Source organism: Sceloporus occidentalis, unplaced genomic scaffold, assembly GCF_023333645.1.
Source record: "Sceloporus occidentalis isolate IW3139 unplaced genomic scaffold, rSceOcc1.0.p SCAF_5, whole genome shotgun sequence".
NCBI classification, from domain to species: Eukaryota; Metazoa; Chordata; class Lepidosauria; order Squamata; family Phrynosomatidae; genus Sceloporus; species Sceloporus occidentalis.
In genome coordinates, this window is record NW_028316985.1 from 92,210,129 (window position 1) to 92,226,736 (window position 16,608).

At 38.7% G+C, this 16,608-nt stretch overlaps 1 protein-coding gene across 9 annotated transcripts in view; it reads right to left on the bottom strand.

Annotated features, from left to right (window-relative positions):
• The window catches only part of SLIT2 (slit guidance ligand 2), a 260,613-nt gene that overhangs the window by 54,887 nt on the left and 189,118 nt on the right, over positions 1-16,608 (bottom strand). For 6 of the 9 annotated variants that reach the window (XM_089524739.1, XM_089524737.1, XM_089524746.1 and 3 more), the window contains exons 15-20: positions 16,234-16,257; positions 12,560-12,577; positions 11,381-11,531; positions 7,269-7,343; positions 6,106-6,249; positions 1,051-1,194 (exon numbers count right to left, since the gene is read on the bottom strand). In XM_089524739.1, coding sequence (XP_089380865.1) covers positions 1,051-1,194; positions 6,106-6,249; positions 7,269-7,343; positions 11,381-11,531; positions 12,560-12,577; positions 16,234-16,257 — 556 coding nt within the window. The remainder of the gene's footprint in view (positions 1-1,050; positions 1,195-6,105; positions 6,250-7,268; positions 7,344-11,380; positions 11,532-12,559; positions 12,578-16,233; positions 16,258-16,608) is intronic. The other 3 variants (XM_089524738.1, XM_089524741.1, XM_089524744.1) reach the window with 3 other exon arrangements.

Consider the following 16,608-nt stretch of genomic DNA (forward strand, 5'->3'; position numbering starts at 1 on the left):
ATAAATGACAACAACTGAAAATTCAGCTTCATAGCTCTGAAGTGGGTAAGAAAATACATATGTCAAGATTATCTTTTCTGTGCCACAACTAAAAGACACAGTAGCCTGGCAACCCTTGCTTTCTGACACTACAGAATGGGAGAAAAATTGGTGACGATTAAAATACCTCTATCACAGGACACTGTGTTTATAAATGAGCATCATACAAATTAAGGCAGAGTTGTTATTGAATTTTATATGATACTTCATCTTTTCCCAAGGAGGCAACTATCCCCTTTCCACATCAACACCTCCCCCACAACATCACAAAGGAGCCTACAAAAAGCACTAGTTCATATCAGGTAAGGCTGCATGGCCATACTTCATTTACCAGCTATCATTAGGGTTGCACAACTTACTTGTGTGGGTAGATCCTCAGGCAGATCTATTTTCCCTCCTTGGAAACCAACTATCATTTTAACAAGAGCATCTCAGAACCTGCACTCCATTGTGTATGTTGTGTGATCCCAGCACAAAAGTGAACCAGGAAGTACATCAGGAAGCAAGCTTTATGAAAGTATCCAAGTTCTTGTGGATCTCTTTGGACAAAATACAAAATGACCATCTTCTCGATGGTAATGTAATGTATGTGTGAACTGAGCTGTTTGGTTGATTAATCTGCAGCTGTACCCTGGACCAAGGAAATAATTATTGCCAGGAAGCTATAAAGTGCATCAAGGGAAGTCCATGCTGACAGTTTTAATACATTCCTAGAAGGCATGGAATCCTTCAGCAAAAGTGTGAATTACATACATTTAGCAAAAATTGTCAACATATTTTCACATTGTTGTTCACTTACAAGGTGTTATTTAGCACACGGTGAACACTACAGCACACAGAACTTGGCCATTTATTGTTTCTTTATCAGTGGTATCTTTATGTTAACAATGAACAATTTCATGTAATAAATCCATAAATCAAACAAGTCTATTGAGAGAGATGAAGTGAAAAGACTGACATGTTTGTGTGTTCTCATATGAAAGGCTGACTACTAATGCAAGAACAACTTACAGTGTGGACAAGGAATGAAGAGTGTCAAAAGCTCCAGGAGCAATTGTAGTTATTTGGTTATCGTATAAAGACAGCAGACGGATAGAACTCAGGCCTGTGAAACTATCGTTACTCACACAGCTAATGCGATTACTCCTTAGCATTCTGGGGGGGGGGGGGGGGAGGAAATAAGAAAAGTATTTGTTACTCCACAGAGAAAATATCACACATTTCTTAAGATTGATTACAATCACTCAACAGCAAATGATATGATACACTGTATTTTCCATAAACAACAAACTTTCCAGCAATAAATATTGCAGTGCATTGAATGTATAAAATGTGTTTTTCTTATGGGTTGCAAAAATTGGCAGATGCTTACTCGCACGACAAGGCAGCTCTTATATTGCCTACATGTCATTTACTCTTTTAAATTTGGTAGCAGTTTTAACAGCAATTCTGGCAGGTATAGGTGTCTCTTCCTTTTCAAAAATTAAATTTGAGTTATACAGTATACATTGAGTGAGGACCATCATATGCAAATACAAATAAAAACACCATATTTGTAAACATTTTAAATTTGTTTTTCAAGTAGCAATGATAGAATAAGGTCACAATCCTAAATTTTAGACACCCTGGCTGGGAAAATCAAATCAAACCAAGTATTATGTTCACCAAACCAATGTCCACTGCAGTTTTTACAAGTGTACTACAAGTCATCAAAAGTAACCAACATGAGAGCTTCCTAACAATGATACAAAAACAACCACAAAAATATATATTTCTGGTACTAAATCAGATATAACTAAAAGAAATTGCCATGTAGATAAAATAATTAAATTCACTGAAGAATAAAATTATACAGCTTAAAAACTGGGACATAAATGCAGCTCATATTTTAAAACCAACTGCTAAAAATGTATTTTACTATGACCACAGTATCTCAGTCCTCAGGGATAATATTCATATAATAATTGGCTGACTATCCCATGTGTGACAGCAATAAAAGGGACTATTATACCTTTATGTAAGGCAGCATATGGGAAGATTTAAGGTTATGGTGGCATAGCATGAGATGCACCTTCATCGGTAAAAATACATTAGCATGGTAAGAATAGCCAAAGCTGACAATGATGTGTGTGGGAATGGGATGTGCTGTAGTAAAAGGAGACATATTGCTGAGTCCCACATCTTCCAAACCCTTTAAAAATATGCTAAAAAGAAAAAAAAAAAAGGCTTGAAAATAAAAGAAGTAGAGCAAATAAAAGCACCAGAATTGTAGGATTCTGACTTCTCCCAAAACTGTTTTGGTACAATTTCAAATACTGGTTCAAACACCTCCCACAATCAAAATGAAAATGCCTCCCTCAGTTTTCAATCTGTCAATGTAGTATCAGAAAAGTTTAATTTAATATTCTTTTTTCTAACAATCCTTCCAGATGGCCTTTTCTCCTTATACATCTCCAACTTTTTTGAGATATATTCTGCAAACTATCTCAAAAACATTTTAAAGAGACGTTTAGAGTTAGCATTGGTAACTCAAACTTCAAGCAATGAACTTTAGAAAAACATATAGAAATAAGCCAAAGAACAGAGGAAACGTACAACTCAACGAAGGAGTTGTTCTTATTACAAACATTATGAATCATTGGAATTGCCTCTGTTACCTCATAGGCAGTTACACATATAATACCCAATTTCTTTAACTCATAAGTCACTTCTAGAAATGCTTCTGAAAGTGTGAACTGTAATACTGATGTAGCTCTAAGAACCAAACCTGCACAGTCAACCTGGTGACTATCATACTGAGTTTTGCTTTTGATTGTAATTGCTAAGAGAGAGTCAAAAGGTGAAAAGCTGTGAGCTCTGTTTCTATAGTGAGACATCTATGGTATTTACTTTAAAAATCTGGTCCTAAGAACTTGCTTATTCAAAGCTCTTTCAGCAGGTTTAGAGATCAAGGGATAACTATGCAAACTACTTTTATCTTTTTCTTAGCTGCACACTAGTGTATCTCCAGTTCTTTTTACTCATCCATTCTTCTCAAATATTATTCACTGTATTGAGGTACTCTAGGTATGAACTGGTTCATGATCAGAATTGGCTTTGCACCCGTAGTGACTATTATCTCTAAATGCTTTCTCCCTTTCTGTAACTTCGGCTGATATATTCACAATGATAGCAACAGCAATAGTGAGTACATTTCTAAACTGCTTATCAGTGCACTTAAGTACTCCCTAAGTGGTTTACAATGTGTAAGCTAATTGGGTACTCATTTTAGCGATCTCGGAAGGATGCCAGGCTGAGTCGATTCTGAGCCCCTGGCTGGTATTGAATTCACAACCTTGTGGTTTGTGAGTGAGTGGATGCAGTACTGGCACTTAACCACTGTGCCACCTGGGCCCAGGAGCAACATTTACTTTCATTTCAAGGTCTACTAATGCAACCAGAATGACTAAATGGATCATTATTGATAAATCTTGATTTTGTGCTTCCTGTACTATTTCTTGATAATTCACGCAATTAAGGCTGAGTTGAAATGCTACTCCCTTCCATCTTTGCTGTTCCGGTTGCAAGCTGTGAAGTTGGGAGCTCTGGCAATTTGTGGGAAGATGTAAATATGAACAAGGTCCTTATTCTACCTAACAACAGGAAGATCCATGGTGCTTGCTGCTGCTGGGCACTGTTTTACTTCTCCTCTTGCAGCCCAGAAGATGCCAGAGTGGGACACAGAATTAAGGTACTGTACTTGCCTTCCTACTGGCATTTTCTAGGGTAGGAAATACAGAAGAAAAAGAAGGTTGAGGAGGAGGAAAAGTATGATTGCCAGTGCCATCGTGACTACACACGCACGTACACGCACGCACACGCGCACACACTATATAGGGAGAGTGTGTGACTTTTGTGACAGTTTTTGTTTTCCAAGACCATTTGATGCAAACGTTGTTTTCCTAAAGAATCTATGATCAACTCTACTTAGAACAATCATTTAATCTAGGCTAATTTGATTGCCTCCATATCACTGATTTGTTTGGGGAGGGGCTGTTGGATCTGGGAGAGGGTAGTTTGCCTTAGGTTAATTTTCAAGTTTATAGTAGAGGAAAGGTTTGAGCTACAAACTCCTGAGAGCATTGCTCAATCTCTATATTCCAGTCATAATCAGAGTTGATCCAGGGATTTAAGACAGCCCGGTAATAAATCAGAAAGATATTGCAAGGGATTGATGGGGATAAAGAAAATAAAATAAGCATATTGCAAGCAGAGTTGTTGCAGAATGAAAGGATACACAAAAAGCCATACACACAGCTTATTCAAGAGAGATCCCACAACCCTGTGCTACATCTAGTTTCAATTCCACTTCTATGTCTAGAATCTGCTGCACTTAGAATCATAGAATCATAGAGTTGGAAGAGACCGCAAGGGCCATCCAGTCCAGCCCCCTGCCATGCAGGAACCCCCAATCAGAGCATCCCCGACAGATGGCCATCCAGCCTCTGTTTAAAGACCTCTAAGGAAGGAGACTCCACTACACTCCGAGGGAGTGTGTTCCACTGTCGAACAGCCCTTACTGTCAGGAAGTTCCTCCTAATGTTGAGGTGGAATCTCTTTTGCATCAATTTCTCCTGATCCTAGTCTCTGGAGCAACAGAAAACAAGCTAGCTCCCTCCTCAATGTAACATTCCTTCAAGAACTTAAACAGTCATTCCTCATAGGGCATGGTTTCCAGACAGTTCACCATTTTAGTCACCCTCCTTTAGACACGCTCCAGTTTCTCAATGTCCTTTTTTGAATTGTAGTGCCCAGAACTGGACACAGTGTTCCAGGTGGGGCCTTACAAGAGCAGAATAGAGTGGCACTATTACTTTCCTTGATCGAGACGCTATACTTCTAATGATGCAGCCTAAAATCGCATTAGCCTTGTTAGCTGCCGCATCGCACTGTTGCCTCATGTTCAATTTGTGGTCTACTTAGACTCCTAGATCCCTTTCACAAGTAGTCTCATTCAGTCAGGTGTCCCTCATCCTATATCTGTGCATTTCATTTTTTTTTGCCCTAAGTGCAGTACCTTACATTTATCCGTGATGAAATTCATTTTGTTAGCTTTGGCCCAGCTTTCTAATCTATTAAGGTCATTTTGAATTTTGATCATGTCCTCTGGGGTATTAGCTACTCCTCCTAATTTGGTGTCATCTGCAAATCTGATAAGTATGCCCCCAATTCTTTCATCCAAGTCATTGATAAAGATGTTGAATAGCACTGGGCCCAGGACAGAACCCTGTGGCACCCTGCTGGTCACTTCTCTCCAGGATAAAAAGGAGCCACTGTTGAGCACCCTTTGGGTTCGGCCAGACAACCAAATCCATGTAACAGTTACTTTGTCTAGCCCATATTTCACTATCTTGTTTGCAAGAATGTCATGGGGAACCCTGTCAAAGGCCTTACTGAAATCAAGATATACCAGTGGTGGTGAACCTTTTAGAGGCCGAGTGCCCAAACTGCAACCCCAAACCCACTTATTAATTGCAAAATGCCATGTCCCTATGGCTTTCTAGTAACAAACTCTGGCAAACTCTGTGCTGGGGCAACGGCACATGTGCCCACAGAGAGGCTTCTGAGTGCCACCCCTGGCATGCATGCCATAGGTTCACCATCACTGAGATATACTATATCCACAACATTCCCTTCATCTACAAAGATGGTAATTTTATATAAAAAAAAAGAGATTAGATTTGTCCGGCATGACTTGTTTCTCTGAAACCCGTGTTGACTTTTTGTGATTATGGTATTGCTTTCTTGTTGCATGAAGCTAAAACCTTAAACCTTGTAACCTCAGATATTAACTGCGAGTAGCTGCCTTGAGTCCCTATACTGGGAGAAAGGCAGGATATAAATAAATAAAATAATAATAAAAATAATAGGGAAGTGATATGATTAATGTAGTTCTTTTGTAAAGGTTGCAGTTAAAAGCAAAGCATCCACCCATGTCCAAGATTTGGCTTTTTAAAAGACTATTTGCAATATTTAAAATTTATGTCTATGTATAGAAAACACAAAGGAGAAAATAACAAGACTTACAAAGTTTTGAGGCTTTCTAGTCCTTTGAACATTTTATATCGAACATTCTCTAATCGGTTGCTTGTGAGCAGAAGCTCATTTACACCAGAAGCCCCTTCAAATGCTCCTTCTTCAATATCTGTTATTTTGTTATTGCTTAGATTTCTATTGTACAACCGTAAGAGAAATGACAAGAAAAATGCTTTAGAGAAATGATCCATACAATAAAGCATACAACAGCAATATAGCAAGTATATTTCTATCCTGCTTATTGGTGCACTTAAGCATTTCCTAAGCATGACTCAAGAAAGGATACAGAAAGAGCATTTCTTTCTAAAGTACTGCAATAATATAGTGACAACATATTATTATTTTTTTTGGGGGGGGGGGGCGAATCAGTCTTCTATAGCATCATCATTTAAATTGTGATCTTTTAACAATATTTGATTCACTATCACATATTCCACCGTAGGCATTTGAATACATGCTCTACTTTTATCTATTGGTCCTGCTTGAAACATCCTCATACCTGATGCACTATTCACAAAGTCTGAATTTTAACAACATTAAAACATCTCCATTCTACCAAGTATAGGAAAGTTAGTGAAGGACATTATGGAAATACAATACTTGAGTACTATATAAAAAGTGGACTCATCAGCGACACCTCCTAAGATTTTCTTTTTAACCAGCTGTCAAATTTGAACATTTGAAATTGTCTTATACCAACTGAGATCGATGATGATGATGATAATAATAATAATAATAATAATAAACTTTTATTTATATACCGCTTTTCCTTCAGATCAAAGCAGTTCACACACAATATCTTATCCAGCCTGGTACTGTCAACTGACGGTAGCTTCAGTAAAAGCCTTGCCTTGACTTACAGAAATGTTTTCAGCTGAAAATGCCTGACAACTTGAAACTCCATACGTGAAAGCATGCACCCTACCACTTATTTATGGCTTCTTCCCTTGCTCTTTTTTTTTAACTGCTCATATATATTGGTAGAAATAAAAGAAGAGAAACCATGGGTGAAATACAAGCAAAACCCAGCATTTTCATAACCTTTCTTAATGTTCTGTACTGTTAGTCTCCTGCTAGCACACTTTCTACTGTTTCTGAAAGCAACCTGGTTCCCCAAGATTATCCATATAAGGTAGGTAAGCCCGTAAACGTACATTTTACGCAACTGAGGAAGCTTCTTAAAGATGCCTGTTGCTTCCAACACAGCAAATTCATTGTTGTTGAGTCGCCTGTAGGAGGAACAGACACATATAATCATATACATGTTGGAGTTAATGAAAACTGTACAGTGAAAGTGCAAGATAATAGTGATTTCAGAAAAATTTATATGGAGGTATAGCAGCGGAGCTGGGAGATTGTGACCATGCAATGGTAACGTTTTCAGTCAAAAAGAGTAGTCGACAACAGTTGAGTATGAATGACTGCAGAAATTTCTTACATAGCCTAATACACACACAAAATATATTCTTTCTTGTGCAAAAAAACTCTCAACATTTTTACATAAATGAAATTTTCATTAAAAAGGGCCTGAATCTCTCTCTCTCTCTCTCTCTCTCTTTCACACACACACACACACACACACACACACACACACTCCAATCCCCCTCGTGATACATGACTAATATCAACATTGAGTATGAAGTTGTTTGTTAGTATTCTTTACATAACTAAGTTTAAGTCTTCATCTCAAATATAATAAACCCACTATCTTTGGAAATACATAGAGGCAAGCAGAACTGCATGCTAGAAACCAAAAACAATTATAATAAATGCAACAGAATAAAACAGATAAAAGGTGTTGTACTTTAGAGCTCCTTATTGTCTTTTTGCAATATGACATTTTTCATTATATATACAAGTTGAACACCCCTAACCAAGACTCCAGAGGGCATGCCACAGCTGCAGAAAATCCAGCAGCCCCAGAATGTGAACCTTTAGCCAGTACAGGTACTAAGCTCTCAGCAGCCTTAACACTTCACCACAGCCTCCCCACAAAGAGACACCAGGAAAGGGAGAGAGGTCAGCATTCTGTCATTAAGTAAGAGGCACCTTAGGGAGCACCTTCAAGACCTGGATGGGCTATAAATATTCTAGCATGTACCTCAGTCAGTCCAGTATGATCAACAGCAGTCCAAAGGGGTCCTTCGTCCTTGGGGGAAGACTTGCTGTTGTTTTGTTCTGGATTGATTGCCTATTGCCTTGAACTCTGCTTGGACTCTGACTACTCTTTCTCATTATTCCTTTGGATGCTGGACTGGACTGACTGCCGGCTCACAAAGAACCTGGACTGGATTAAACAATCACTGCTTTTACAGTAACTGGCTTGGTGAGCCAAGCTATCTTTCTCTTGTTGAAGATACTGAAGCTTCAAGCTGGCTAGCTTCCCAGGGGCAAAACAGGTTACCCCTGCTCATACATCTCATCTCTCTCCAGTCCTGTGTCTTTCTTTCTGCTTTGTACGTATTACGTCTGCAAATTCTCGCCCAGTAGGACTGTTTAGGGTGGTAAGGGAACTGACTCAGATCCCATCTGTGCAGAACCCATTACTCAACTCAATATCAGCTTGTTGTGATGCATTTAACAACTATTTTGCAGATAAAATAGCTCACATAAGAGCCGACTTGGACGCCAGTGTTGTAGCTGAATTGATTGATGAGGTGTCCAGCAACTCCGCTGATGAGATTATACTGGTCAGTTTCAATGCGTGAGTATCGATGATGTGGACAAGCTCCTTGGTAGAGTGAGGAAAACAGCTTGCCCTCTTGATGCTTGCCCTTCATGGCTGGCCATACCGGGGAGTGGGGGGGGGGACACGAATCCACCTCTTTGATCAAGATTGGAATATCTTTATCCCACTGTCGCTTTTTGATACTTTAATTGTTAAGTGCTTATGTATTTTATTGTTGTGCTTTGTATTTGTATTTTTATACTAGATTGCAATCCTGCCTCGATCCACCTGGGAGAGGCAGGAAAATATAAATAAAATTTATTATTATTATTATTATTATTATTATTATTATTATTGAAGATTTTTCTGAGAGACATCGTCAATGCATCCCTTAGGGAAGGTCAATTTCCATTTTGTTTGAAAGAAGCAGCTGTTAGGCCGTGTCTGAAAAACCTTCCTAGACTCGCTGGATATGAACAGCTGTAGGCCAGTATCCATCTGCTGTTTTTAAGCAAAGCGATCAAGAGGGCTGTTGCTCTTCAGCTCCAGGTTGTCTTGGATGAAACCGATTATCTAGACCCATTTCAAACCAGCTTTAGGACAGCATATGGAGTTGAGACTGCCATGGTTGCCTTAGCTGATGATTTTCATCTAGGCATCGACAGGGGAAGTGTGATCCTGTTGGTGCTATTAGACTTCTCAGTGGCTTTTTACATGATTGACCATGACATCCTCTTGGAACGCCTGAGAGAGTTAGAAATTGGAGGCATTGTATTGCAATGGTTCCATTACTTCCTCTCGGGCTGATTCCAAAGGGTGATGCTCGGGGACAGTCACTCTGCAAAGAAGGAGCTTAATTGTGGAATTCCTCAAGGCACCATCCTGTCCTCTATGCTATTCAGTGTGTGTGTGTGTGTGTGTGTGTGTGTGTGTGTGTGTGTGTGTATGAAGCTTCTGGGAGAGATTATCCAGTGATATGGGACAGGGTGTTATCAGTATGTTGATGACACTCAGATATATTTCTCTATGTTTTGGTATACAGCTCTGACTACAAATAGCATCTCTCCTCTCAATGAATGTCTTAAAGCAGTAATGGACTGGATGAGGAAAAACAGATTAAAACTGAATCCAGACAAAACATAAGTACTCACAGTTGGGGCCCCTAAACCAGGTATTGTGACCCACCTGCACAATGCAGAGCTATGTTTCTGCAACCTTCAACTGAATACAGATTTACATATCAGACAAAAAAGTGCAACTACTTCCATAGGGGATCTTAGGCTTGTGTAAGACACTAACAGGATGCCAACCTAGATAAATCCCTGATGTTTTCAAAACTTGGTATGAAGCTGTTTTATTGCAGTGCTTGCTAATCTCAGATGCTGTCATCTTTCAAAGTTCTAGAGTAATTCAAAAGGATCTTTATAATTATAAACTTAATTTCTCCAAACCCAATCCGAGTCTGAATTTCAGGAGTATCTATCTATAGTGGACCTTTGGTATCCACTGGGGTTTGGTTCCAGGAGCCCTCCCCCACACCCATGGATGGTCAAGTCAAATTATACACAATGGTGTAGTAAAACTGTGTCCCTTATATAAAATGGCAACATCAGTGGTTTGCATTTTTTTTTAAACTTTTTAAAAAATATATTTTCAAGCTGTGAGTGGCAGAATCAGTGGATGCAGAATCCGTGGATATAGAGGAATGACAGTATTGCCACTCTTAAAAATGACATGGCGGAGAATGGAGATGAAATCGTGGTGGGATATGTCATGATATCTTCTGGTAGTCATTGGTGAGATCCCCTAGGTTTGGCATGAAAGTGGTTTGAATCTTCAAAGATTTCTCTGAGAAATTCAGCAGTTTTTAAGGCCTGAGTTCAGGTACAGGAGAAATAATTAATCAGTGTAACTGCCATAAGTGTTAACTTACCAATTTTCAATTAATGTAAATTATTCTAGTTGGAACTAACAATTGGATTTAGGCCTAAGTATTCACAGAGAGATCAGGGAATAATATTCATCACTGTTATTAACTGTCTGGTCCTGTTGCTTCCTCCCCTTCCCAATTTCTTGATGACAAACACATAAAATTAACAGCAACAAGGGCAGATGCATCATCAATATTGGTCCAATTTCCCAGAAATTTCATTAAACCAAGTAAAAATGAGATGGACCACTGTGCCAGTAAGTATAACTTGGGTGGCAAGGCCTTAAATACAGAAGATTTGGCTTACTAGGTGTTGCAGATGGGAGAAGTGAAAGAATTTTGCTTCATGCAAGTGAGTGAGTCTGATAAAGAGGGCTATTTCTGCTATACATGCTTGCAGCATATCAGTTTTGATTTCTTTTTCACTGTATGTATGTATGTATTTATTTATTTAATGTATTTATGTTCCACCCTTTAGTCAAAAAGGCTTCCAGAACAACTTACAAATTGTTCCCTTCTACTTCTTTAAGGTTTTACATAACCAAAACTTACAAAATTAAAAAATATATATTTGACCTGGAGACTGATAATGTGTGTAACATTCCAAAATCCATGAAAGAAAAGTTACATTGTCATCATCAGTAATATTGCTGGAAGCTCCCACTTACAGTTCTGCTGTGTACTGAGGAATGTGGTCAGGAATTTTGCTAAGCTTCTGATTAGAGCAGTCAACCGTTGTCCCTTCACAACGACATTTTTCAGGGCAAGCCAGGTCTGCAAAGCAATCTCCACTTAGTTTGGATCTGTAATCTTCCGTGCCTATGGACAAGCAGAATAAAAATGCAGGCATTAAGTCCATTAAGAAAGTGGTCAAATTCTTTAGTCACACTAGGTAAGGAAAGGATAGAGCTGCAGTGCAGACAAATGGGTAATTTGGGTAAGTTTTGTGATAATGAAGAAACAGTAAGGTTTAAGAGTGGGTTAAATTTCAGGGGCTTGAAATTTGTTGGGGAGGATCACATGGTGGAATAACATTAACTGCTTGAGCTTTTCACAGCTGTAGTTTCTGCTGATTAAGAAGTTAGCCAATCTATTTCATTTTATGGCTAAACAATATGGGGAGGGGGGAATACATCTCCTTGTTTAATATATTTTATCCCAGTTTCAGGATTAAGAAGATCATTGTATTTCATTTCATTACCCTTCTTTAGTTTCTGTTTCATTGACCACAGTCGTCTACATAATCTCAGAACCATAAAAATTTAAAGCCCCATTTTCTTCATGTTTTATATAAGTGTGTAATCCTGATTTAAGCCTCAGCAGCTTGCCATGCTGTAGAAAGCTGCGTGACGTTCCATGGTGCTTGACAGAACCATGTTTTACTCATACCTCGCAACCACATGGTTAGATCAAGCACAACAGAAAATCTCGCTAAATTATCACAACTTCATCCACTTAAGCCAAGGAGAAGAAATGGGAGAAAGAGGAAGGAATAGGAAAGTGGGAAAGAGCTTGGGATGGTACAGCATTCTTCTTACAGAATGTCCACTGTCACTGTAACACAGTTTAATTGGAAATGACACAAACGTAGACTGCAAGAAGGAGATCTCGTCACCATTCTTCACAAGTTACAGAATGGAGGTTACACTCTAGACATAGGGGAAGAATCATCTAGTAATGGCTTGAGGGTAGATGAGACAGGGAGGGGGGAAAAGAAAGAAACTCAAACAATCAGTGAGTTCTTCTTGGGGGGAAAAAGTGCAAAGAAAGACCAAGAATAGAAGTGGAAAGTGCAGCAGGACTGGGGAGTATACTGTTGTTTTGTTCACACAGTGAACTCTACTTACAGCCCAAATGGTGAACTCCTGAAATAGGAAAGACAGCCAAGGAGGAAAGAAAGACAGAGTGATCCCAATGGCAAAGAAAGCAAACACCTAGAAACAACAACACTAATCTTGCTTTTTCTTAGGAAGGTATTTGGTAATAGCCTGACTTCATCAAAGTCATTCTGAAAATCCCAATAAAATTCAGAGAAGCGGGATTTTAGCCTACATTTCTTTGATTGTATGGCATTTAGACTATTGCTATGTCCAAGAGAAAGAGAAAAATAATAATTAATTTACCCTGGCAAAGTAGAAAATATGACATCAGATTGGTTACTGTGCAATGTTATTCATATTTACAGTATACGGATTAGAAATAATTATTTAAATGCCTGTCTACAAAGCATCCATCTAAGTACCCAGATGCAACCAGACTACAACTGACCTTTCAGGCTAAACAGGGTCAGACTTGGTTAGTACTTGGTGCTGTAGGTTGCATTCAAAGGATGGCAATGGCAATCCACCTCTGAGTACCCCTTACCTAAGAAAATCCTATGGAATTCATGGGATCATCATAAGCTGACAGGTAACTTGAAGATATATACTTTTTACTTTTACATTAAAGTACTACTTAGGGAGGTGTGGAAAACTATCACCATGTTAAAGGAGGAAAAAAAGTTAAGAATATGATCAAAAGTATTTTGCATCTTTTATATTTGTAGCAAATTACTAATGCCTCTTGTGATAAATTAATGACTTGCAAGAATCATCACTTCATCATGTCTTCTCCTTACTAAAATGTGCTAGACTTACCTATGGGGTTAAGGTCACTCTGCAATATTATACCACTGCTTGCAGGTTAAGTAGTTTGCGGGTAGGAACCATGCATTTTAACTAAGGCAAAATGAAAAGGGGGGTAGGGCGGGGGTAATTTCTGCCTTTACCATGCTAGAAGACAGCACTGGAGATACTGACTGCCTTGGTCACCACTGTACAAGCAGTCAATGGCTGATAGGCTATGTACCTCACTGATTTCTGCACACTGGGGTGAATAGCCAGTCAACAATTGTATGTTTCAGTATACTGACTAAATTTCTCTATTTGCCACAGCTATCCCAAAAGATTCATATCATAGACAAGAGCAATACAACCCCCCATAGTCCTTTTAATAGCCAACAAACTTACTATAGCAGAAGCTTTGTCATGAGGCTTTTTGATTCAATAAGCTAACAGTTTTACCTTCCAGAATTATAAAGATGAGAATTACAATGTAGTAAGAACTGGCTGATCCCACTAATAAATTGCTCATTCATCAGAAATGTTGAATATGCTTTTGAAAAGGGGGAAAAAGAGAGTATATGGCCTGCTAAAGATGCTTGATACTGACCGCTTTTACAGCATTACTGTGTATTGTTTTAAATGTTTTTGTTTGTTTTGCATCGCTTCAGGGGCTCAGGTGGACTATGAGAGGATAAATAAATAAATATTTTCTGACTATTAATTAAAAAGGAATGATTTTTCCTCCCACAAGGTTATTCCACTTTATTTGGGAATTCTGATAATCCAGTAAACTATCATCACTGCTGATCAGTTTCATCCTTACAGTTCTTAGCTCAGTTAAATAGTGAACCTCAAATGAACAGAGCTCTGACTTCATACTTTCCTAAATCTTTGGTGTGTGCCACTTTCTACATACATTCTTCTTTGTACATTATACTTGCCCCCAGTGTATGTAAATGATGCTGTAGCTACAATGCTTTTTAAAACATGTAGTATGTGAATAATTTTTCAGATAGATTTCCTTGGTCCTCTACAAGAAGAGCTTTTTTTTATCACAGCCTTCTGCACTTAACCAGAGTACTAGAAAAGTGCCAGGAAAATACTTGCCATGTCCATTCTACCTGAAATAAAAATGTATTGCATAGCAGTAAAAGCAATATTGGTTAAAGTCGAAGCTTAAGTGGCTGCAGCCAAAACCAACAGATAAATCAGCACACAAAATACTGCAAAGTGGACTATCATACACTCGCAAATGTCTGAAAGAACAAATTTCATTGACTGCATACCCAACTATTACAGGGTTGCTGTTTTTCCTGAATTTTAAACTGTAGTAGAAATTGTCAACAATAAATTATAATTGAAATGTTCTGCTCAGAGTTCATGAATCTGCTGTTCATTAGACCTTTGAGCACTTTTGCCTATCAATTATTTATCACCTGTTTGGGACACTCTAATGTGCAGAGTTGACTGGGTTGGTTTGAGGTTGTTGTTTTTTTACTCTTAAGACCCTCAATGGGAATAAAGAGACCAAACACAAGAACATGGATTGAATACGGAACACTTTATTGACCTATTAAACGATTTAAATAATTTAAACTCAGTGATAAGCAATGGGAGAAGCAACCTGGTGAGAGAGCAACTGAGGCAGTAGATCTCCACCAGACCCTCTCCTTAGCATCTCCTGGGTGAACACCAGAGTCCCAAGAAGAGCAAAATACAGTGACTGCTCCCTGGCTATCTCTAACAGGAGTCAAACCCAGGGAATCCCTCCCCCAGATTGTGAGACTTAAAGTGAGGGCACAGCCCACATGCCAGCCCTAAGGGTAGTCTCTCTCCCCACCCTCCAGGTCCCATGACCCAAAGATGCAGTTCCAGAAACCATCACCTTAACAAAATAGGTGCCAAAGGTGTTCAACATAATCCTACATTTCTCCCCCCCTACCTGCCAAGTGACCGCCTATTTGCCAATTCCCAGTTCCCTAAGATACAGTGTAGGGTAGGCAAAAAATCCATGGAAAAGGGGGGAAAGTTCCTACTCAGCACAGAAGCAATCAGCAAGGCTTACATTGCACAAAGTGTGTGTGTGTGTATGTGTGTGTGTGTGTGTGTGTGTGTGTGTGTGGCTGGATCCAAAGAGGAAGCAGAGGGGGCAAACACAGCCTAATAAACTCAGTGGCTCTGTCCCCTTATGCTCAATGTCATGGTACTGGGCCCCCTTCCCCTTGGGCACAGCAAAATCAGTTTCTCCCCACAGCACTATATGCTGATGTCCCAGAGCTGCTTCTTAACTGCAGGGAAAAAAAAGGAAACATATTTAAGCTGCTAGAGCCTGTGTCTATCATCCATGTGGAATATGTCAGCAGATTGAGCAATTTAATTAAAAGTATGATATAAATGTGCTACTTTTGTTATTTTTCTTTCATCAAAAGTATTTTTGTATAAGCCTTATATGGAAAGGCATATATAGCCCTTCTATGTCTTTGTAAAGAATGTAAAGAGGCATTTTTGTGATTTCACAAACACAGGGATCAAAGGTCTTAGGTGAGCAAGCAACAGTCATAGCAGAATTCTTCTCATTTAAAAACAGCTCACTAGCTACACTGAGAAATCAGAGGTGTTAGTAGCAACAGGAAATAGGATATGCAAGACAAGTATAGATATATTTGTGTAAAAGCAGGTGGTGCAGCCTAACAAGTGTAAAGCAAGTTCCATCAAAAGTTTATCTGTTCATTTGTGAGTTGGATATCAAGAGCTGCATGCAAAGAAACAAAACCAGAAAACTATCACTATTCTAAAAGGTTTTCATTAGGGTTAAAATTCATGCATTGTTCTTTAGAAGTTAAAAGAAAAAAAATACTTTGGGTCAGGGAGGAAAAGGGTCCTGCAGTTAGTCCATTTTACTGCAAAGCCAAACCTACCTGGAATGAAATACTGTTCTTTAGCTAAATAAAAAAGAGAAAAAATAGAATATGTACCTGAATGTCAGCAAGCAGAGAATTAATTATATTAGACTGAGTATGAACTACAGTGAATTATAGGTAACTGTGAGGGAAAAAATGTGTATTCAAACCAACTGCGGATATAATGTGACTAGATATAAATGTAGCCCAGATCAAATGTCCTTTCTTCTAGTATTTAAACTGAAGACAGAATTAATTGTGGAATATGAAATGCACCTGGAACAGCTGGACACCAGATGACAGAAGTTAGCCTTTAGAAACAAGTAAGTAGGAAATGGAATATGATTAGAAAAAGCAAGCAGTACATTTCAGCAAGATATAAGCTTCCCTGTG